General features: G+C 38.5%; 1 protein-coding gene across 1 annotated transcript; it reads left to right on the top strand.

Moving 5' to 3' along the window:
- Nucleotides 1-2246: 2246 nt before the first annotated feature.
- LOC123500085 lies at nucleotides 2247-23124 on the top strand. Its single transcript, XM_045248731.1, has 8 exons — nucleotides 2247-2309; nucleotides 2708-2785; nucleotides 7183-7333; nucleotides 8463-8619; nucleotides 10302-10465; nucleotides 16714-16848; nucleotides 17230-17421; nucleotides 21109-23124. The coding sequence occupies exons 2-8, from the start codon at nucleotides 2712-2714 to the stop codon at nucleotides 21283-21285; spliced, it is 1050 nt and encodes a 349-aa protein (XP_045104666.1). The 5' UTR covers nucleotides 2247-2309; nucleotides 2708-2711; the 3' UTR covers nucleotides 21286-23124.
- The last annotated feature ends 1141 nt before the right edge of the window (nucleotides 23125-24265 follow it).

The raw sequence follows: 24265 nt of genomic DNA, 5'->3' as shown, positions 1-24265 counted from the left end.
CGGAAAGGAAACTTGAGATAAAGTTGCAGAGAGAGGGATAGAAACCGTAGGAGGGCAGTTGTGAAATCAGAGCTTTATGCCAGACTCTATCAAGGGCTTTGGATATGTCTGACGCAACAGCAAAAGTTTCACCAAAATCTCTAAAAGAGGATGACCAAGACTCAATAAGGAAAGCCAGAGGGTCACCAGTAAGCGACCTTGATGGAAACCATACTGGTGATCAGATAGAAGATTGCGAAGTGACATGTTTAAGAGTTTCCTATTGAGGAGAGATTAAAAAACTTTAGACAAACAAGAGATTAAAGCTATAGGACGGTAGTTTGAGGGGTTAGAACGGTCACCCTTTTCAGGAACAGGCTGAATGTAGGCGAACTTCCAGCAGGAAGGAAAGGTAGAAGTCGATAGACAAAGTTGAAAGAATTTGGCCAGGCAAGGCGCAAGCACGGAAGCACAGTTTTTGAGAACAATAGGAGGGACCCCATCAGAACCATAAGCCTTCTGAGGGTTTAGTCCTGCGAGGGCAAGTAAAACATCATTAGGAAGAATTTTAATAGTAGACATGAAATAGTCAGAGGGAGGAAGAGAGGGAGGGACAAACCCAGAATCATCCAAGGTAGAGTTGTGAGTAAAGGTTTGAGAGAAGAGTCCAGCTTTAAAGACAGAAGAGATGGTAGTGGTGCCATCAGCATGAAATAAAGGAGGAAAAGATGAAGAAGTGAAGTTTTTTTAGATGAATTTGGCTAGATGCCAGAAGTTTCGAAGGGAGTTTGAATCTGAAAGATTTTGAAATTTTCTATTATGAAGGAGTGTTTGACAAATTGAAGAACAGACTTGGCATGATTCCGGACAGAGATATAAAGTGTGTGTGATTTAGGAGATGGAAGACTGAAGTACTTTTTGTGGGCAACCTCTCTATCATGTATAGCACGAGAACAGGCTGTGTTAAATCAAGGTTTAGAAGGTTTAGGTTGAGAAAAAGAATGAGAAATGTACGCCTCCATGCCAGACACTATCACCTCTGTTATGAGTTCAGCACAAAGAGATTAGTCTCTAACACGGAAAAAGTAATCATTCCAGGGAAAATCAGCATAATACCTCCTCAGGTCCCCCAAATGGCAGAGGCAGAACGCCAGAGGCACCTCAGCTTTGGGGGATCTTGAGGAGGGACTGGAGAAATAGGACGCGATACAGAAATGAGATTGTGATCGGAGCCCAACGGAAATGAAAGGGTGACAACATAAACAGGATTAGAGGTGAGGGAGAGATCAAGAATGTTGGGCGTGTCTCCAAGACGATCAGGAATACGAGTAGGGTGTTGCACCAGTTGCTCTAGGCCTTCTATATATAATCTAGACTCTGCCACCCTCAGGGAAATACTCAGGGAATATCCTCAGTTTGCCCCAATACTGTAGAATGTTTAGGCAATAAGGTGTGCAATATGTGTATTTATTTATTGAAATACTTGTATTCTTGTTGTGTATACTATCCAGAGTTATTTCTGTGATACTTTAACCTTAATTAAGTCTTTGCCCGGGGGATGGGTGGCAAGGCCCATCCTCCTCCTTTGTTGTAATTATTTATTAATTCAACAATAAATGTATCAATCAATCAATCAGTATATATATATATATATATATATATATATATATATATATATATATATATATATATATATATATATATATATATATATATCTATATCATATATATATATTTATATATATATATATATATATATATATATATATATATATATATATATATATATATATATATATATATATATATATATATATATATATATATATATATATATATATATATATATATATATATATATATATATATATATATATATATATATATATATATATATATATATATATATATATATATATATATATATATATATATATATATATATATATATATATATATATATATATATATATATATATATATATATATATATATATATATATATATATATATATATAGTATATAGATAGATAGATAGATAGATAGATAGATAGATAAATAGATAGATATAGATACATATTTTGTTCTGCTTCCTTTGCTTATTTTTACCTCACATTTAGACTACTTCTTATTCTCCCTTCTCACTATTATTTACATTATATTTGATGTGCTATTTTGTTATTTAACAAATCAGTGAGTGAGTGAGCCACAAGGAGAAAGAGGGATAATGTAGGTAAGTTAAAAAAAAAAAAAAAAAAAAAAAAGTTGAGCGGATTCGACAACCAAAGAAGAGAGGGACTGTTAAAAACACCCACCAAAGGAGGAAAACAGTGAGTGTTTATCAGTATTCAGTGTCCGTACTTACGGACGTCTGATTGAATATGGCCTAGAGTCTGTTAAGAATACTCACGCGACAAGTATTAAACACAGTAGCAGGCCAGGCAGCAGTGGAGCAGTGTAGGGCAGGCAATGGCAGGGAGGCGGTGAGGTGAGTAGTGAACACTGATCGGTAGAGCAGGACTTGGGAGCCAGGAGGGCCAAGAAAGTACTACTCGATATCTTCTCCCAGCACCAACATAGACTTGCCTCACTACTGTCACTGAGACCTTGGTTGGCCACAGGTGAGTCAAGGAAGGTGGTGCAGAAGTGTTTTACAATGTGAACCGTAGTAGGTAGGGTTTAGTTGTACTTGTTTATTTCATTTATTTGTTTTAACTTTTTTTTTCAGAAAAATGCCTGATGTTTCACAGGTGGGCATGGAGCTGAAGGAGGAGGTGGAAGAACTCTTGAAAGAGGAAAAAGAGAGGTGTGTGTATATAATGTGAAGTCTAATGGGTAAAGTTTTATAATAACATGTACAGCTCACTTCGAGATGAAATTTTTTTTTCTGGTAGATTTTTACCTGTTTTTAGTGAATATGCACCTCGCAAATCCTTTTTTTTTTTTTTCCCACCCTTACGGAAACACTATTTTGCTGTAAAACGAACCAACTCTTGTTTATGTTAAATTTCGACCTGTTTTGAATAAATATGCACTTTCTTTTTCAAAGCGAATTACGAGTTTCTGGTTAAATGAAGCATTTTTTTTTTTGGTATATTTTTACCTGTTTTCAATTAATATACACCAACTTAACCTAACCTTACCTAAACCTAAACTTACCTGACCTAATCTAAACATGACCTTACCTAACCTAACCTAACTTGAACCTAAACTTACATACCCCTAACCTTACCTTACCTTACCTTACCTTACCTTACCTTACCTTACCCTACCCTACCCTACCTTACCTTACCTTACCTTACCTAACCCTACCTAACCTAACCTTTCGTTACCTAACCTAACCTAACCTTACTTTACCTAACCTTACTTAACCTAACCTAATTTAAACTAACCTAACCTTACCTAACCTAATTTAAAGTAACCTAACCTGACCTAACCCAACCTAACTGCTATGGGTAAGATATGCATAGGAAGTTATTACGTTATTGGTGGTCCAGTCTTTCCTCGTTGCTGGAGACGTCACTGAAAGAAGGTAGCTGGGTAAATTTTTACAATAGGTAACATGAACAGCTCACTTCGGTGAAAGGAAGTAATGCACGCTACATCTTCCTAAGACTGATTCAAATATTTTAAATTGAACTCCTTCTCTCACCACACGTTGAAATATAACACTGAATTATTTTTATTTATTTTTTTTTTATTATTGGCTAATGGTTTCATGTCGAAACAAAAGAACCAATCACCGTCATAATGTATCGTGCTTGCGCAAATAATGTAACATATGCACATGAATGCACACACCAAAATGACATTCCTCAGTGCCGGCCTGTCCATGGCACGTGGTGGTGCGTCGCCTCCCGCCATTGACACAGCAGTGAGTTTAATCTTGAAAAAAGTTAATAAATAACAATTTGGGATGGGAATGTATGGGTTCAAATTGATCAGAAAAACAAGGCCTTTAAGATGAGAAGGGTAACGAAAGCCAACTTGCTGTTCATGCTAAAGTAAAATGATACCGTGTAATGTATACCAGTAGTCTTTTAACCCCTTCCCGGCGACATTCCAGATGTATGTACTAGCAGATATTTATAGACTCCTGATTTTCATCCATACGTCTATATGTACTTTCCCTACAAATGGGCATTCCAGATTGACATTTATAATTAGACTCTGTTGCAAAACTGAACAAGTGACATATATATATATATATATATATATATATATATATATATATATATATATATATATATATATATACAGTAATACCTCGAGATACGATCGCCCAAACATGCAATTTTTTTTATATACGATGAGTAATTTCATATCATAATACGACGATATTTTTAAGATATGGGTAGCCATCGGTAGGTGGCGCAGCGATTGCTTGGCTACCCGCGTCCACCCGAACATTCAGCCCACGTTGGGTATCGTTATTTATCCTTTGTGCATGTATGAGTCTGTGCTCCTCAGCAGTGTGTATTTTTTCTCAAGTTTTGTGAACTCAAGATCATGGGTCCCAAAAGTAAAAGTTTGATGAGAAACACACAAAATAGCTTGAATTCACATACTGATTACACTTATAAATTCAATAAATGAGTAAGTACAATTGGTGTTCTGCCCACAAGTCTTCCTCTTTGCAATGCAAAAAATATGAAGTCTCTAGATGTCATGGTTACCAAAATATCACAGGTTGAATGAGGTAGTATCATCGGTTTACGTGGCTTTGTGTCCTATCGGGTTCAGCGGCCTTGGCTAGAGCAAGAGAAAACGGGCCCATTGTATCCTATCTCTCTCTCTCTCTCTCTCTCTCTTGTCGCCTGTTCTGATACCACTCTCATTCAAAAGTTGTCTCCACGTAACATGGCGAGAGACCCGATGTATAGAAGTAAGGTAGGAGCGACGGTGATTTCACTGTGTCTGATTCCACCACCTCTCCCACGCGCCGTACTTCTATACCTTGGGTCTCTCGCCATGTTATGGGGAGACAACTTTTGAATGAGGGTGGTATCAGAACAAAAGAGAGAGGATACAATGGGCCCGTTTTCTCTCGCTCTAGCCAAGGCCGCTGAACCCGATCGGACGCAAGGCCACGTAAACCAATGATACTACCACATTCAACCTGTGATATTTTGGTAACCATGACATCTAGAGACTTATGGTTTTTTGCATTGCAAAGAGGAAGAGTTACTTGTGGGCAGAACATCATTTTACTCACTCGTTTATTGAATTTCTAAGTGTAATCAGTATGTGTATACAGGCTATTTTGTGTGTTTCTCGCCAAACTTTTACTTTTGGGACCCATGATCACGTGGTCTTGAGTTTACAAAACTTAAGAAAAAATACACACTGCCGAGGAGCACAAACACATGCACAAAGAATGAACAACGATACACAACACGGGCTGAATGTCCGGGTGGACGTGGGTAGCCGAGCGATCGCTGCGCCACCTACTGATGGCTATCATCTTAAAAATATCATCGTATTTCAAGGCAAAAATTATATGAAATTTTTCGTCATATATAAAAAAATTGTATGTTGGGGCGATCGTATCTCGAAGTATTGCTGTATTTTGTGTATCAGCTGGGGCCTTGGCTGCTGTAATCCAGATATACAGGTGATTACTGTATATACACAGAGAGAGAGAGAGAGAGAGAGAGAGAGAGAGAGAGAGAGAGAGAGAGAGAGAGAGAGAGAGAGAGAGAGAGAGACTGACTGCTACAAAACTGAACAAGCAGTTCTATCTATCTATATATGTTAGTTTTGTTTTATTGATGATAATGTATGTCAGTATATTAATATGAATGTTTGGAGGTACTCATATCCAGAACTTGTGACTTGAATGTAATTCACTTCCCCTTTTCTTCATATTTTTTCAAGTACTTGTTATTACCTATTCATTTTCAGGCAATGCTGCGGGTGTGTGGTACAGTTCTTTCTCTTTGAAATGACAGACTAATAACAAAAGAAAGTAGAAAAATGCAAAAAAAAATCCCAGTTTTACCTTATGTGTATAGCACATCTGCCACCAACAAAACACAAGCGGTGACCGGCCTTGAAAGGCAGTGGTGACAAAGTCTGGGTTTTTGAGATGCCAAGTAATGATTTATTTTATGGATTTTGTTATTTGTAAGGAATAGTCTATATAAAGACCATGCTATAACTTAGTGCAGTAAAATCAGAACAAATGTGTATCTATATATAGACAATCTGACAAAAAGTCCCAGTTTTGAAATGTCATCATATAGATCCTCCACCAGGAAGGGATTAATCCCTTCAATACTGGGACACATTTCTACCTTGAGATTTATGTACCATTGGACCATTTTATTGATAATATAGGAAGGGTCTGTGATGATCAAAAGCTTAATGGCCAGTCTTCACTATTTCAATCTCCCATATGAGTTTCTGAAGCTGTACAAATCACCAAATAGTAACCAGAATAAATATGGAAAAACATCACGGTACTGAAGGGATTAATTCTATGTGCCATCCTGCCTTGATAAGTTAATGTGGGAGTTGCTGGGGCTTTTCAAAGATGATGCTAAGATTGTGGTGGTAGTTTTAACAGACTAGTGGAGACAATTGGAATTTTTGAGATTTTTTTTTTATTCTAGTGATAATCAGCTGAAATGGAAACTAATGTAATTTTAAAAGATGCTTTCAAGACAAGTGCCAAGTGATAGTTTAAGTGGCTGTAGAGAATTATTGGTATTTTCGAGGGTGTCATACTTTCAATCTTGGTTTAAAAGATATGTATAGTATATAGATTGAGATATCCCAATATTTCCCCTTTCCCAAGTTGACCTTTCAAGAATGAGATATCCAGACACTTATCCTCTAGCTCTGAATGATCCCTATTGCTTTTCTTTAGTCCATTCTGTACTGAAATGCATTTTTACCTTGATTTTTTTAGTATGATTAGATGATTTTATTTACATCAGGAAGGTTCTGTGGATGTCAAAAGATTAATTGCCAGAGTCTTTATTATTCTAATCTTCAATATATATTTTTAAAGCTGTATAAAATTGCCAAATAGTAACCAGAATGAATATGAAAGCATGTCCTGGGACTGAAGAGATTAAGGGATTGGTGTGTATGTGGGGTTCTTTCTTTTTTTCCTCCTTCCTTTTTTGTTGTCCTTTGCCAGTGTTTCTCTTCAAGGAAAAAAATACTACCATTTATTGATGCCCTGGTGTCCTACAGAACATTCCCATGGTTGGAAAAGTTCGACATCAACATATGGAAGTTCCGAGCCATGAACCCAGTGGTGATGAGGAGCCTGGAGGATGAAATGGACATTTCTGAGTGGCAGCCCATTGCTGAGAGTCTCGGGCTCAACAACGCCCAAATACAGGTTGGCTCATCACCACTTCAGAAGCTGATTGAAGCTTTTTCACTGAATTTGTGGTGCCATTTGCTTCCTTTCACATTACCATTATGTTTCCATTTATATATGTATAGTCATTATACCACTTCCCTTTCTCATTTATTGCCATGTTCCTTCCTTTTCTTATTAGCATCATGATTCCTTCTTTGTAAGCCACATCCTTTTCTTTCAGGTATTAGCATAATTTTCATCCTCAGTGCTCTTATCTTTTCTTTCATTTCCTGTCTTGTTCCCTTTCTCAACAGTTTTTTAATTCATCTCCTTTTTCCCTATTCACTATCCTGTTTCCTTCCCCTTTATTTTCATTTTAATTTTTATTTAATCTTGTTTTTCTTCCTTAATTGACCTGTACCTTGAATCATCACCTCTACCACTAATGCTTTCACTTGTTGGCTGGTCTCTGCTCTCCAATTTTGTGTCAGAATGTCCATTCTGCACCACAACCCATTCCTTGTCAACCTTTTTATTCCATTGTCATGAGACATTAACTCTGCAGTTGTTCATACCAAGTAACATGCAACTTTCATCCTTCAAGGTCTGGATAAGGACATGAGTGAGAGGTGAGTACAGTGGCTCGTTATTTTCCTAATGCATTGTATTTTAGATTAGCTTTACTTATCTACATTTTGAGCACAGTTGGACACATACTGCCACTGCAAGGCCCAACAGCATGGTCTGGTTTATCACTGTCCCTTTATAAAGAGACTAGTAATAGCACTAGGTGTAGTACAGTACATGCAAATGGATGACACAAATATAGAAATGATAATAATGCATACATGTGCTGAGGTTGCCTCCCACAGCAATGGTAATAACAGAAATAATAATAATAATAATAATAGTAATAATAATGATAATGATGATAATGATAATAGTCATCTTTTATCATTCATGGATTCAATTTCCACAGTTTCACCTTTACATGGATTGTTGCGACCACAGATTCAAATAACAAAGGCCGTGATAAGAAGTAGATATAATTTTCTTCGCTTTTTTTTCTTTATTATGTTAGTTAATTGATAAGTGAAGTCTTCGTAAGCATGTACATATTGTTAAGAGAGACTGTGATAGTGTGACATGCGGTGGTCCCTTGCAGCGGTGCCAGAGGAGTGGGACCTTCACACGTGCAGTATTCAACACGATGGAGGAGTACCCACAGTTCCAGCATCTCACCGTCAAGAGATTCCTGGAGATCTTGATTCATCACAACCGCCGAGACATTCTCTCCAAGATGGAGGAGTTTGCACGCCTGAGTGAGTCACTTCAACACTTTGATCTGTGGACAAGAGGAGCTGTAAGGAGCCATCAGGCTTACACGTGGCACTTCCTTTATTGAACATTCACTTATCCCCATCCCTAAATTTGTTCATCTCTTTTTAAAAGCTCCCTAATGATTCATTACTTACCACCTCAGTACTGAGTATTTCATTCATCCACCACTCTGTTTGAGAAAGAGTTCCTTACACACTCTGCTGTTCTGACTGGCCACTACATGAGCCTGTCTTGACTTGACATCTCACTCATCTGATTGAAATGTTAGATTGGTTTGTTATAATAATCAGTTGGAAATGGGTTTGAGTAGGAGACTGTTTGTGTAGTCATGGTTGATAGTAAGTGTTGAACCCCCTATCCCATAGGGATAGGGGATAGGTTAGTTGATTGGATTAGTGAATGGCTTTCTGATAGGAAACAGAGAGTAGTATTAAATGGGGCAATGTCTGAGTGGAAGGAAGTGGTTAGTGGGGTACCCCAAGGATCAGTGCTAGGACCTCTTCTTTTCTTGGTGTACATTAACGATTTAGATATAGGAATTAGTAGTAAAGTATCAAAGTTTGCAGATGATACTAAGATAGCATGTGCAGTACAGGGTGAAAAGGACAATTACAGAATACAACGAGACCTGGACAGGCTGATAGCATGGGCAGACAGGTGGCAGATGGAGTTTAATTCTAAAAAGTGTCAGGTTATGCATTTAGGTAAAGACAACACAAACTTTAGCTATGAGATGGAGGGATGTTGGCTAGAGGTAGTAGAGGAAGGAAAGGATTTAGGAGTAGTGATATAAAGGACTATGAAATTTTCAAAGCAATGTTTAGAAGCAAGAAATAGGGCAAATAGGATCCTGGGTTTTATAAATAGAAATGTTAGTTATAAAAGTAAGGAAGTGGTGCGTAGCTTATATAATTCCTATGTTAGGCCCCATTTAGAGTATTGCATACAGGCCTGGTCACCCCACTATAGGCAGGATATCAACATGTTAGAAGCAGTTCAGAGAAGAGCAACTAGGATAATACCAGCATTAAAGCGCCTGGAGTATAGAGATAGATTAAAGGAATTAAACATGTTTTCATTTGAGAGGGGATTTGATAGAGTTATTTAAAATGTTCTCAGATACAAACTACATAGATGTGAGATCTTTCTTTACCTTAGAGGAGGGAAATAGGACTAGAAATCATGGCAGGAAGATTAGAAAGCAAGGCTGCAGGTTAGATATAAGAAAATATTTCTTTAGTCATAGGATGGTAGACTTCTGGAATGCATTGCCAGAGACGGTTGTAAATAGCACTAGTTTGACAATGTTTAAAAACAGATTAGATAAGCACTTAAATTTATTAGATTTATAATTATGTATAGCACTGCATGATAGTTTTATAAGAAATTTACTATAGTTAAACAAGACATGATCCCCATGTATGGGGACCACAAATTGTAGAGGATTTCGCTGCAGGACTTAGCCCTGTTAATGGGCCAAATATTTAGAATTAGCATATAATGTATTGTGTACTTGTAAGTGTATCTTTAAGTACTGATGACGAGGTCGCTGTGCGACTGATACAGGATAACCTAGATGGGCCCTGGTGGCCCTTTGTTATCCTATTATTTATGTTATGTTATATGTTATGTTATGTGTTGCAATCTGTCACATTATTTACAGTGACAAGCAGTGAGGCTGCCAAGACTCTCACTGTGTCTATCCAAAGGGAGCCGGAGATGTTGGTGGCAGCATCCAGCCTGGCCAGTGTGGACAGCAAGCAGTCAGGGTTTCGGGCAAAGGTGCTGCTGATCCATGCTCAGGACACCAAGGAGGATGCACTGGAGGTGGGTACCTCAGTCAGGCTGTGCTGGCCAGCCACCTTACCTCGGGAAATGATATGAAAATGCTGTATCTCTTAATTTCATTCATTATATTATACTTTTACTCAATACCTCATTTATTATCAACAAACTTAGATTAATCTGTTTTAGTAATTGCTTTGTAAACTATTTGTATATTTTTAGAAATGATTTTTTTTATTTTTTTTTATTTTTTATTTTTTTTTTATTTTTAGGAAAGAGGGCAAAAAATTTAAAAAAAGGTTAAAAAAGGCCCACTTGAGTGCTGGTTCTCCACGAAGAAGAAAAGCGTCAGCCAAAATTAGGAAGCAATTGCTTTGATACCTCCCTCTTAAAAGAAGACAAGTTGTAGGAAGTCGGAAATACAGATGCAGGGAGGGAGTTCCAGAGTTTACCAGTGAAAGTATGAATGATTGAGAGTACTAGTTAAGGTGGAAATTCGATGACTCGATATCAATATCGGTTTTTTGGCTCTCCCATTCCTATTTTTTCACTGAATTCAATAATATTTATACACAAGGTGTACGTTTATGGTGTACATCTTCAGTGTTAATTTGGTACAGAAATGTGGCGTAGTTTTTTTGCAATAAATATTTTTTCGGCGATAAGAAAATAATTCAAAATACCATTATAAAATCAAAACTAATAACAGTGTGGCAATTTCCTCTTAACTACATATAATATACATAACAACAAATAAATGTCAGCATCGGCATACACATAACCTATGTTATAAAAATTTCATTACACGCCAAATTGTTACCTTTTTTTCATAAAAAATTTGAGTTTATAAGCCTGTTGTAAATTTATTTGAGTGAGTTCATGCATTATCATGCTGGCATTTGTTAAGATGAGGTTGTTGATCATTTTGCTGCAAAAGTTTTGAAATTGACCAATTACTGAAAAGTTATTCAACAATATATGCTGAAAAACTGAAAGTCGAGAAAACGCATTTTTCTGTGAACATCTTCAAAACCCCACATAACTCACTCCAATATGTACCAAACTCAGATATGTACTTACATAATCCCTTGACAACTGTTTGGAGGCTGGTAGTGGCTGTTTAGATAGTTTCAGGCCATGTTACATCATGGGAATGTCGTCTATATAGCCTCTCTGAATGGTGAGCTCTCACTTGCCTGTCAGCCTTACAGGCTCCTGGTCCCGTTATTATCATATTAGAATATATAACATATCACTGATAAGTTCTGAATGGTGAACAACACTGTCACATTTGTCACACCGAAGATTTATAGTACAATCAAACAAATAACTTGTCACTTTTGCGGTGATTCCGTTGCCACATTCACATTTCACCAAATTGAAAATTGTTTGCAGTCTTTGTAATGATATCACTAACAAGGCACTATCCTCACTAGTTTGGTGAACTTCACTCTCCTCTGGTGGCAGGAGACTATGCCTGTAGCTTGCAGCAGACACGTGAGGGTCGGGAGTGGCAGGGGTGGTGGCGGCGGAGGTGGAAGCCTCGCCAGTACTACCACCACGTGTCTCAGGCTCCTCACTTTCTTCTCTTTTCCACCTTTTCAAGGCTTTCTGGCGGGCTGTTTCAACCTGAGTCTTTCTTTTACCACTTACACGTGGCATTGTCACAATTTGGGGACTCAACACGTGTAAAGTACGATCAACAGGTAGGCTGCAGGCACGCACACTTCCTAAGGCTGTATCAATTGGTACTGAGGATTTAGCATCTTCCTCACCCTCACTCAGGCTCACTGCCTGATCCTAAACTGTCGTACAAGTACATCACGCAAAAAAAAAAAAAAAAACAGCTCAAAAAAGGAAATAAATACAAGCAAAACAAAGACTAGAAGAAAAAGGGCGTGTGCGCTTGGGTATTTAAAGGGCCGGCCCTTTAAACCCGCCATTACCAGGTAAGCAGTGCGTTATGCGCCTGGCAACTTCGGCCATAGCTTCCCTCTCCAGAGACGAACCCAAGTACCAAGTTTCCAATTTTTCAATTTTTTTGACCAAATTAACGAATTTCCCCCTTAATTCTTGCATTAGAGAGTTGGACAGAATAGGGATGAGAGGAGGAAGAGAGCCTTGTGCAGCGAGGCTGCAGGAGGAGGGGAGGCATGCAGTTAGCAAGATCAATAGAACAGTTAGCATGAAAATAGCGATAAAGGATAAAAAGAGATGCAACATTTAAGCAGAGAGAAAGAGGCTGAAGACAGTTAGTCAGAGTAGGGGAGTTGATGAGAGGAGAAGCTTTTGATTCCGCCTTATCTAGTAAAACTGTGTGGCTGGAACACCCCCAAACATGTGAAGAGTACTTCATACAAGAGCAGATAAGGCCCTTGTACAGAGTTAGCAGTTGGATGGCTGAGAAAAACTGGCGGAGATGCCTCAGATCGCCTAACTTCATAGAAGGTGTTTTAGCAAGAGATGAGATGTGAGGTTTCCAGTTAAGATTATGAGTAAAGGACAGACCAAGGATATTCAGTATGGAAGAGGGAGACAGTTGAGTGTCATTGAAGAAGGGGGGATAATTGTCTGGAAGGTTGTGTTGAGTTGATAGATGGAGGAATTGAGTTTTTGAGGCATTGAAAACTACTAAATTTTCTCTGCCCCAGTCGGAAATCTTAGAAAGATCAGAAGTCAGGCATTCTGTGGTGTCCCTGCGTGATCTGTTGACTTCCTGAAGGGTTGGTCATCTCTGAAAGAACGTGGAAAGATGTTGGGTGGTATCATCAGCGTAGGAGTGGATAGGGCAAGAAGTTTGGTTAAGAAGATCATTAATGAATAATAGAAAGAGAGTGGGTGATAGGACAGAACCCTGAGGAATACCACTCTTATCCCTTAAAGTATGGAGGGTTGATTTACTTTCCGTCTGTTACAACGGGGAAAAATCACACCTGCCAAAAATGCTAAAAATATTTTTTTCCTTATAAAAGCATATTTCTTTGTGTTATTCTGAGTACAATGATGTAGTTTTTAACATGTTATGACCTCTAAGAGCAAAGTTATTGCATATAAAAAAATTCATGGCAGAACCCACCGCTAAGAAATACCCCCCAAGCTCTGATAATACCGCTCTCTCTCTCTCTCTCTCTCTCTCTCTCTCTCTCTCTCTCTCTCTCTCTCTCTCTCTCTCTCTCTCTCTCTCTCTCTCCTTTTGGGCATTCAAATTTGATGTAAAAGTAGGAACTTTTGGACTTTCATGTCAAGAAAATGCAAACTCAGATATATGAAATGATGTGTAAAACAGGAAAAGAAAAAGAAACCACGTATTACAATTATTGTGGATTTCTATAATAATTGGAATCTGGCAACTCTTATTAGCAGTGGAATTCACGTGACTTAGCCGACAAGCACAGTCTTGTAGAGGCAAGCAGGGGTGACACACACCAGCGCATTGCTCAAGGGGAATAGGCTACGTTTGAAAGCCCCGCCGTATCATGCAAACCGACAGGCTTTTGAATACACCAGCGCTTCTCGTGGACAAAACGTGCACCACTCACTCCCTCTAGTTCAAAACAATAACAGCATCAGCAGCACCTCGTCTTCCCTCGCTCAACATGCCACCTAAACGCCAGATACCTCCACTTGCCCCAGGACCAATAGTGAGCGGGAGAGATTCAAACGTTTAGCGCAGAAAAATCACGATTACCGGAACAATCCCCGCCTCTCCGCACGCGACGCTACAATCGTTCTGAAACGATCACCGTACTTTAAGGGTTAATAGATTTAGAAGAACAGTGGCCGTCTACCACAGCAGCAATAAAACGGTCGGAAAGGAAACTTGAGATTAAGTTGCAGAGAGAAGGATAGAAACCATAGGAGGGCAGTTTTGAAATCAAAGCTTTATGCCAGACTCTATCAAAAGCTTTTGATATGTCTAAAGCTACTACAGCAAAAGTTTCACCGAAATCTCTATAAGAGGATGACCAAGACTCGGTAAGGAAAGCCAGAAGATCACCAGTAGAGTGACTTTGACGGAAGCCATACTGGCGACCAGATAGAAGATTGTGATGTGACAAATGTTTGAGAATCTTCCTATTGAGGATTAGATTAAAAAACTTTAGACAAGCAAGAGATTACAGCTATAGGACAGTAGTTTTAAGGATTAGAACGGTCACCGTTTTTAGGAACAGGCTAAATGTAGGCAAACTTCCAGTAAGAAGGAATGGTAGAAGTCAATGGACAAAGTTAAAAGAGTTTAGCCAGGCAAGGTGCAAGCATGGACACACAGTTTTTGAGAACAGTAGGAGAGACCCCATCAGGACCATAAGCCTTCTGAGAGTTTAGGCCAGTGAGGGCTTAGAAAACATCATTATGAAAAATTTTAATTGTAGACATGAAATAGTCAGAGGGAGGAGGAGAGGGAGGGGCAAGCCTAGAGTCATCTAAGGTGGAGTTGTGAGCAAATGTTTGAGAGAAGAGTTCAGCTTTAAAGACAGAAAAGACGGCAGTGGTGCCATCAGGATAAAATAAAGGAGGAAAAGATGAAGAAGTGAAGTTATTTGAGATGTTTTGGCTAAATGCCAGAAGTCTCGAGAGGAGTTTGAGTTTGAAAGATTTTGAAATTTTCTGTTTATGGAGTGTTTGGTAAGTTGAAGAACAGACTTGACATGATTCTGGGCAGAGACAAAAGGTGTATGAGATTCAAGAGATGGAAGTCCCTTTTGCAGACAACTTCTCTATCATGTATAGCACGAGAACAGACTGTGTTAAACTAAGATTTAGAAGGTTTAGGTTGAGAAAAAGAATGAGGAATCCATGCCAGACACTATCACCTCTGTTAGGCGTTCAGCACAAAGAGATTGGTCTCTGACACGGAAACAGTAATCACTCCAGGGAAAATCAGCATAATACCTCCTCAGGTCCCCCCAACTGGCAGAGGCAAAATGCCAGAGGCACCTCCACTTTTGGGGATCCTGAGGAGGGATTGGAGAAATAGGACGCAATACAGAAATGAGATTGTGATCAGAGGAGCCCAACGGAGATGAAGGGGTGACAGCATAAGCAGAAGGATTAGAGGTGAAGGAGAGATCAAGAATGTTGGGCGTGTCTCCAAAATTATCAAGAATAATGACCAGTTGCTCTAGGTCATGGAGGATAGCAAAGTTGAAAACTAGTTCACCAGGATGGTTAGTGAAGGGAGAGCCAAAGCTGGTAGTGAACATTGAAATCTCCAAGAATGGGAATCTGCAAAAGGGTAGAGGGACAGAATGTGCTCCACTTTGGAAGTTAAATAGTCAAAGAATTTACTAATCAGAAGAGTTAGGGGAGAGATAAACAGCACAAATGAATTTAGTTAGAAAGTGACTGTTGAGTTGAAGCCAGATGGTGGAAAACTTGGAAGATTCAAGAGCGTGGGTACAAGAGCAAGTTAAGTTGTTGCGTACTTAGACGTAACATCTAGCTTTTGAAAAAAAATGTGAATAGAGAAAGTTAGAGGGGACAGAGAAGGGGCTACTGTCAGTTGCCTCAGACAGCTGTGTTTCGGTAAGGAAAAGAAGATTAGGTTTAGTAGAGGAGAGGTGATGTTCCACAGATGAAAATTATATTTAAGACTACGAATGTTGCAGAAGTTAATGTAGAAAAATTTGAGCGAGGTGTCAAGGCATTTGGGGTCATTATTGAGAGAGGAGTCTGCCTCCGAGGTATGGTTTGGAGTCGCCATTTTTCTTTTAAATTTGATTTTCAAGTGAAGGGTGTATGTAGGATAAGTGGATGTAGTTTTGTGTGAAGGAGAGTTGTCTTTAGAGGGCAAGCTGTGACTGCCCCCTTGAGTTGTGAGATCACAACTAGCTTTAATGGAAGGTTCACAGCACCCCCTGAACTACTGAACTAGTGCTATTAGACCTTGCTGGGAGTAAATTATCATTTCAGTAGGTGTGTACTACCTCCCCCTATAGTAAAATACAAGTTTTGTTAGTGTTTATTGTGAGCTGATGGGAAAAGCACTATTGGCATAGCTTTGTAAGTTCATTGTTACACTATGGAGAAGCTGATCAAAATTTGATACTGATGGGTAAACTGTCATGTAATCTGCATAATATCTTTTGAGAGTTAAAGAAAATATGTGCTGTTATTGATGTATAAGTATTGTATGACACCATGACCTTGCTTGGCATAAGAGAATAAGTTTGCATGTTTGTTGGTGATCACTGTATATGTGATATGCTTAGTATTGCTCCATGTGTGATTTACTAGTTGTATTTATTATCTTAAGAGACTATTACTATTGTATTTAATTCTTCCCATAGCTGGCATCTCAGCTGAGGAATCCGATGGATGGCAAGAGAGTGTACATATTGCTTCTGCAAGAGTCTGATAACTCACTAGTTAAGAGCAGCCTGAGGTGTGACCCATGGAACAGCATCCACAAATGGTTCATGAAGGTACAGAAAAACTCCACCCACACTGTTTTAATTCTGTTGCAGGGCAGGCCATAGTGTGCACTTCTTTTAAAGGTGACATATCACCTCCACTATGGCTTCATTGGTGCAAAACAACTGGCTACTTTTCTCTCACAAATCCACATCCTTTGCTCAGAGGATGGCTTTCTCAAGTGTTGCATTACTTTGTTTCTCACTTTTAGCAAGCTCTAATGGAAGTTAAGGTGAGTTTCAATAGTGTTTCATGGTTCTAATGACAACAAGGATTGTGGGAACAACACCTTAATGCAAGAACCAGACTTGTAGTCTCCATGCCCTCAGCAAACAGTTCCTGTGAGAAAAATGGAAGCATTCCATAAGGTGACGCTTGCTGGCATTCCTCAGGTTGATGCTGTGGTGCCGGTGCTGTCGCCTCAGTTTCTGCGTCAGATTCAGAACAGAGACTTCAGCACAGAGAGTGAGTGGGAGAAACGCTTCAACCGCTATACCTATATCATGATGCTGGACCAATATGTGGAGTGTGGGAGCAAGAATCGATTCTGCCGTGCTGTTTGTCCTGCCAGATTCCTAGAGGAGGTAGGTCATGCCTCAATTTCACTATATCACTGTATTTTGTATAAACATATTTACATTTTACTGAATTGAGTTGAGTTCTATTTGGTTGCATGTGGGTGTGGCTGTGCAGAGCCTGAGGTCCTGGGCTGTAGTAGGGTGGTCAATGAGATAGTCCTTTCTATCAGGAACTGATGGGGATAACAGTGTGAATGATAAGTGTGTGTGTTTGTGTGTGTAGTTACCTAGTTGTATTTACCTAGTTGTATGTTACAGGGTTCAAGTGGGGCTCATAGTGACCTGTCTCCATATCTACATTTATCTAACTTCTCCTTAAATTTGTGCACACTTTCTGCTGTTACAATCTCTTCACTTAATCCATTCCAGATGTCTACTGTCCTATGTGGAAAACTGAACTTCTTGATATTCGTATGACACTGACTTTTCATGATTTTCTTGGAATGTCCTCTTGTTTGTCTGTCTCCCTGCTCCGTCAGTGTTACCAGGTCTTGTCTATCTATCTTCTCCATACGGTTTACTAACTTATACATCGTTATTAGGTCTCCTCTTTCCCGTCTATCCTTCAAAGTTGGTAGCTCCATCTCCTTCAGTCTTTCTTCATAGGGAAGATCTTTTATTTCAGGGACCATCTTTGTAGCAACCCTTTGTATCCTTTCTAGTTTCTTGATATCTTTCTGCCTATATGGTGACCATACCACTGCTGCATATTCTAGTCTAGGTCTTATTGTAGTGGTTAATATCTTTTTCATCATACTTTTATCCATGTAATTGAATGCTACCCTGATGTTCGTTAGTGTCTTGTATGTTGAAGCAAATAATCCATTTATATGTATTTCTGGAGTCAGGGTGTCTTGTATAATCACTCCCAGGTCTTTCTTCTTTTCATTATAATCTCTTTTTATATTCCCATGTAGGTCTTCTATTACTTTTACCCATTTCCATTACATGGCATTTCTTAGTATTAAATTCTAATTTCCACTTCTGGCTCCATCTCCAGATCTTATCAATATCTTTCTGTAATTCCATACAATCATTTTGTTTTTTTATAACTCTCAAAAGCTTGGCATCATCTGCAAACAAATTTATGTAGCTACTCAAACCCTCTTGTATATCGTTGACATATATTTGGAACATTATTGGTGCCAACACCGAACCCTGTGGTACGCCACTGGTTACAGTGCTCCAACTTGATGGTGTATCTCTTATCACTGTCCTCATTTCCCTATCTGTTAAGTAATCTGTCATCCAATTTAAGATATTTCCCTTAATTCTGCCCATGTGTTCTATTTTCCATAGGAGTCTTCTGTGTGGTACTCTGTCAAAAGCCTTTTTAATGTCTAGATACACTGCATCCACCCATCCATCTCTTCCTTGTACTTCATCTATTACTCTTGTATAAAAGCTTAGTAAGTTTGTTATACATGATCTTCCTTTTCTAAAACCAAATAGGGAGTTATTAATTATTTAATTTCTCTCCAGATATTCCAACCATTTTTCTTGGATGACAATTTCACAGATCTTACCCACCACACTGGTTAGTGACACTGGTCTATAATTTAAGGGCTCAGTCATTTTCCTCCTTTGTATAATGGGACTATATTGGCTCTTTTCCATTCCTTTGGTACCTTCCGTTCCCTTAAAGAGTTGTTAATGACATCCCAAATTGGTTCTACCAGTTGCTCACTACATTCCTTTAGTGTCCATCCTGACACTCCATCTGGTCCCATTGCCTTCCTCACATCCACCTTTTCTAGCAATTCTCTAATTTTCTGTTTTCTTACCATGATGTCTCTTAATCCTTCCTGTGCCACTGGGTTGATTGGCTTTATAAACTCTCCCTCTTCATTAAACACTGATTTAAAGTTCACTCATTTCTTCCGATGTTTCATACATCATATTCCCCTTAAGCAACTTAGTAATGGTCTCTCTGTTTGTCATTTTACCATTTATATACTTATAAAGAAGCTTGGGTTTGTTTTTACATCTCTTCTCTACATCCTTTTCAAAGTTTCTCTCCTCCTCCCTTCTTATCCTAATGTATTCATTTCGTGCCTCTTTATACTGCTTCCTATTTATTTCATTACGTTGCCTTCTTAATTTTTTCCATGCTGCATCCTTGCACTTTTTAGCTTTTGCTCATATAGTATTATACCAGGTGTGTTTGCTCTTTTTTACTCTATATTCAGGAACTTATCTCTTTATCCTCTCATTATACTTGTCTAGAAATATATCATACAGTGATACCTCGACATACGATTTTAATTCGTTCTGTGACGATCGTTGTATATAAAAAAAATTGTATATCAAATAAATTTTTTCCATAGAAATTAATGGAAATAGAATTAATTCATTCTTGTGATATGAATTTATCCACCCCCCAAAAAAATTTAACATGCTTTGAATACCAACCAAATATAGATTTCATACAAGATAAATACAAAGTTTATTGTATGCATTATATAAATGTACTATATTGCCCAAAATAACAACTTAACCTGCAAAACTCAGGACACATCGATAGACGTTCATGCAAGACTCAGGGCACATCGATAGATGTTTAGGCTTTTTACGGCTATATTTTGGCTATTTTCTTCCCGTTTTCTTTACTTGTGAGCTGGCAACACTCATCAGGAGGAAACATATGCTCTATGTCACTGTGTTACCAACGATGAATGGTAGGAGAGCGACAGTGATTTCACTGTGTCTTATTCCTCCACATCTCCCGCGCACCTTACTTCTATACCTCGGGTCTCTCATCATGTTACGGGGAGACAACTTTTGAATCAGAGTGGTATCAGAACAGGCGACAGGAGAGAGAGAGAGAGAGAGAGAGAGAGAGAGAGAGAGAGAGAGAGAGAGAGAGAGAGAGAGAGAGGATACAAGGGGCCTGTTTTCTCTCTCTCTAGCCAAGGCCACTGAACCCGATCGGACGCAAGGCCACGTAAACTGATGATACTACCTCATTCAACCTGTGATATTTTGGTAACCATGACATCTAGAGACTTCTGGTTATTTGCATTGCAAAGAGGAAGAGTTGCTTGTACTCACTCGTTTATTGAATTTCTAAGTGTAATCAGTATCTGAATACAGGCTATTTTGTGTGTTTCTCGCCAAACTTTTACTTTTGGGACCCATGATTATGGGGTCTTAAATTCACAAAACTTAAGAAAAAATACACACTGCAGAGGAGCACAGACACATGCACAAAGGATGAACAACGATACACAACACGGGCTGAATGTTCAGGTGGACGCGGGTAGCCGAGCGATCGCTGCACCACCTACCGATAGCTATTCGTATCTTAAAAATATCGTCGTATTTCAAGGTGTAAATTATATGAAATTTTTCGTCGTATATAAAAAAAATTGTATGTTGGGGCAATCGTATCATGAGGTATAACTGTACTTTCCTTGAATTGTCTTTCCATGCATAATTTCTTTCCAATCAATACTACCAAAATAACTTTAATCTCCCAAAATTTGGTGTGTGTGTGTGTGTGTGTGTGTTTCTGTCTGTCTGTCTGTCTATATACATGGAGATTGATTTTCAAGAAACAGGATAACGTGAGCACGATCGAGTCCTGTAAAAATACAAATGGTACATACAAACAGGTGACCTCCATGTGGCTCATCTTACTGTAATTAAACTAATCCAATTTTGCATTGTAAATCAGTGGCCTATTTCTTCCAGGTGAGTAAGAATGAGCTTGTTAAACTGAGTGGCCTCTTCAAGTACTGCTGGAACTGTTCATCAGAGAACGATGTTAGGGAATGTGCCAACGTCCTGTACAGCAGTGCCAAGGAGTGGAGGATGTTGAAGAGAAATTTCAAAGAGAATGGATGTAGATCTGAGTACAGAAGTCCTTAGGAATTGGCACAATAAGACCAATCATTCTCTCTTAAAGAGTAACTAAGCCAACTTAACTGAACCAGCTATTTCTGGCATGGGCTAAAATAGGCTATGTTAGATTACATTGTTACTTAAGCTAACCTATCTTGACTCAAGTTAACCTAATTTAGTTCATGGTTGAATGTTCATGGGATCTGCTTCATAATGCTAAACTTTTGAAGCCTAAAGTTTTCAAAAGTTTAGTATGTTTGGTAAATGTCAGCAATTCCAGATGAGATACTTAGATTAAGTATGCCAGCGTGCCTGAGGACCAAACAAGAGCATATCTACCTACCGTGACCATCCTTTTAAGGGCAGCATCCCATTTGACAACAAATATGAAAATATAAGTTTTTGTGAAAAAAATGGGATTATCTATTATTTCATAGACTTGTGGTGAAATGTACAATTGTTTATGTTAAATTCCATTCAAAGGTCCTGTACTACACCATGTGTGTTTATTTATATCATAGGTCTTTTTCCCCTAAGAAAAATAAAAAAAAAAGGCAAAATCTTTATATTTTTTAGTAAATATGATTTGGTAACATTGAAAGTGAGTGTGTGTGGTGGTGGTGCCAGGCTGCCAGGCCCTCAGCTCTGCTCAGGACAATCGGTGCCTGTGTAGTTGTGAAAGGCAATGGATGACTCATGACTGCTGCACATTATTTACCTGCTGTATTCTGTTTTTAGCCTGCTTTGAGCATTGCCTTCACAGCAAGGTGTGGGCACAGCTTGTGGTGGCTTCTAACTGTAAGCATCAAACCTAGCAGCAGTGAGGAGTGAGGCCAACTGTGATATCCCTTGCTTGACCACCAGAGGATACTTTGCCTTTAGGGAGGCCAGGGCTGGGACTACCAATCTGATAGGCTTAAAAGTACATCTGATTGTATTACCAGATTGTAGATAATCATAAAAAAAACATATACCTGAAAAACTTCCTAGTGTGTTATAATAAATGCAAGACTGATCGATAAGCTTCACTGACACTGACTCGTATCTCAAAATATAAACTGTTTTCCTTCTAAAGTTTATTTTAGGGGCAGTTTTACCTTGATTTCATTTAAACAAAAACTAAAAGTTAGAGCAATGGTTTTCATTCCATGTACATTTGCTGTTTTTTCTGTAAAGTCAGCATCATTTAGTATTGATATTTCCATAATCCTCCCTCCCCCCCCCAAAAAAAAAAGTTTAAACAAAGACAATAAAATTTAACAGCATGGAAAAGTTCACATCTAAATGTGTCTCAGCCATGAAAAGATGAGGGTTGTGACCGGAAGTAATGCCAGAATAACATTGGTAAATTTTAGAAGGGACTGGTGGGGCTAGGAACTAAAATAGCTAAATATTTAAAACTGATGTATATGCTGCTAGTACTTCAGTGATTGATGCATATTTGTCAGAGATATGACAACACTATTCCTACTCAGACACTCACTTTGAAGAGACTGCAGAGCTGGTGCTGATGTTTACTTATGTTAGTTTGAATTACTGTATAGAAAATACTCGTAAATGTATGCATGTCTTGAGTTATTAACTTACAGGTGCAATATCAATTTAGTGTATATATGATTTCTTATGTTATTTGAAGTTGTTTTTCATTCTCTCTCTCTCTCTCTCTCTCTCTCTCTCTCTCTCTCTCTCTCTCTCTCTCTCTCTCTCTCTCTCTCCAATATTATTATTGAAGAAGTAAATTAAAGAATAAAGTTAAGAATTATCAGTAATAATTATTATTGTTATTGTCATTACTATATTTTTGTTATTACTATTATTATCATTATAGTATTGTCTTCTTATATAAAAATAAAATATGTCCTGTAATTTGATATTTTTACTTTATTCACTTGGGTCTGTCTGCTCTCTCTCTCTCTCTCTCTCAATATTTATACACCCAGCCAGTCTTCCCCATTATGGAGTGAGCTCTGATCTCATAGACCAATCTTCGGGTAAGACTGAGACCACATTAACACATTACACACACCGGGAAAGTGAGGCCACAACCCCTCAAGTTACATCCCCATACCTATTTACTGCTAGGTGAACAGGGGCCACACATTAAGAGGCTTGCCCATTTGCCTCGTTGCTTACCGGGACTTGAACCCGGCCCTCTCGATTGTGAGTCGAGCGTGCTAGCCACTACACTACGTGGTGTGTGTGTGTGTGTAATTCACCTCGGTCGCCTGCTGGTCACCCAGCCAGTCTTCCCCATTACGGAGCGAGCTCAGAGCTCATAGACCGATCTTCGGGTAGGACTGAGACCACATCAACACACAACATACACCGGGAAAGTGAGGCCACAACCCCTTGAGTTACATCCCGTACATATTTACTGCTAGGTGAACAGGGGCCACACATTAAGAGGCTTGCCCATTTGCCTCGCCGCTTACCGGGACTCGAACCCGGGCCTCTCGATTGTGAGTCAAGCATGCTAACCACTACACTACGCGTGTGTGTGTGTGTGTGGATATATATATATATATATATATATATATATATATATATATATATATATATATATATATATATATATATATATATATATATATATATATATATATATATATATATATATATATATATATATATATATATATATGTGTGTGTGTGTGTGTGTGTATATATATATATATATATATATATATATATATATATATATATATATATATATATATATATATATATATATATGTGTGTGTGTGTGTGTGTGTGTGTAATTCACTGTTTGATCTGCTGCAGTCTCTGACGAGACAGCCAGGCGTTACCCTACGGAACGAGCTCAGAGGTCATTGTTTCCGATCTTCGGATAGGCCTGAGACCAGGCACACACACACACCGGGACAACAAGGTCACAACTCCTCGATTCACATCCGTACCTACTCACTGCTAGGTGAACAGGGGCTACACGTGAAAGGAGACACACCCAAATATCTCCACCCGGCCGGGGAATCGAACCCGGTCATCT

Source organism: Portunus trituberculatus, chromosome 50, assembly GCF_017591435.1.
Source record: "Portunus trituberculatus isolate SZX2019 chromosome 50, ASM1759143v1, whole genome shotgun sequence".
Classification (NCBI taxonomy): Eukaryota; Metazoa; Arthropoda; class Malacostraca; order Decapoda; family Portunidae; genus Portunus; species Portunus trituberculatus.
This window is presented reverse-complemented; position numbering and strand designations above follow the sequence as displayed.

What these genes read in the sequence shown, in the direction of transcription:
- LOC123500085 (XM_045248731.1), top strand. Translation starts at nt 2,712, where the DNA reads ATGCCTGATGTTTCACAGGTGGGCATGGAGCTGAAGGAGGAGGTGGAA. An exon ending in TCAACAACGCCCAAATACAG is followed by an intron (nt 7,334 to 8,462) that starts GTTGGCTCATCA and finishes GGTCCCTTGCAG; the next exon opens with CGGTGCCAGAGGAGTGGGAC. An exon ending in CTGCCAGATTCCTAGAGGAG is followed by an intron (nt 17,422 to 21,108) that starts GTAGGTCATGCC and finishes TATTTCTTCCAG; the next exon opens with GTGAGTAAGAATGAGCTTGT.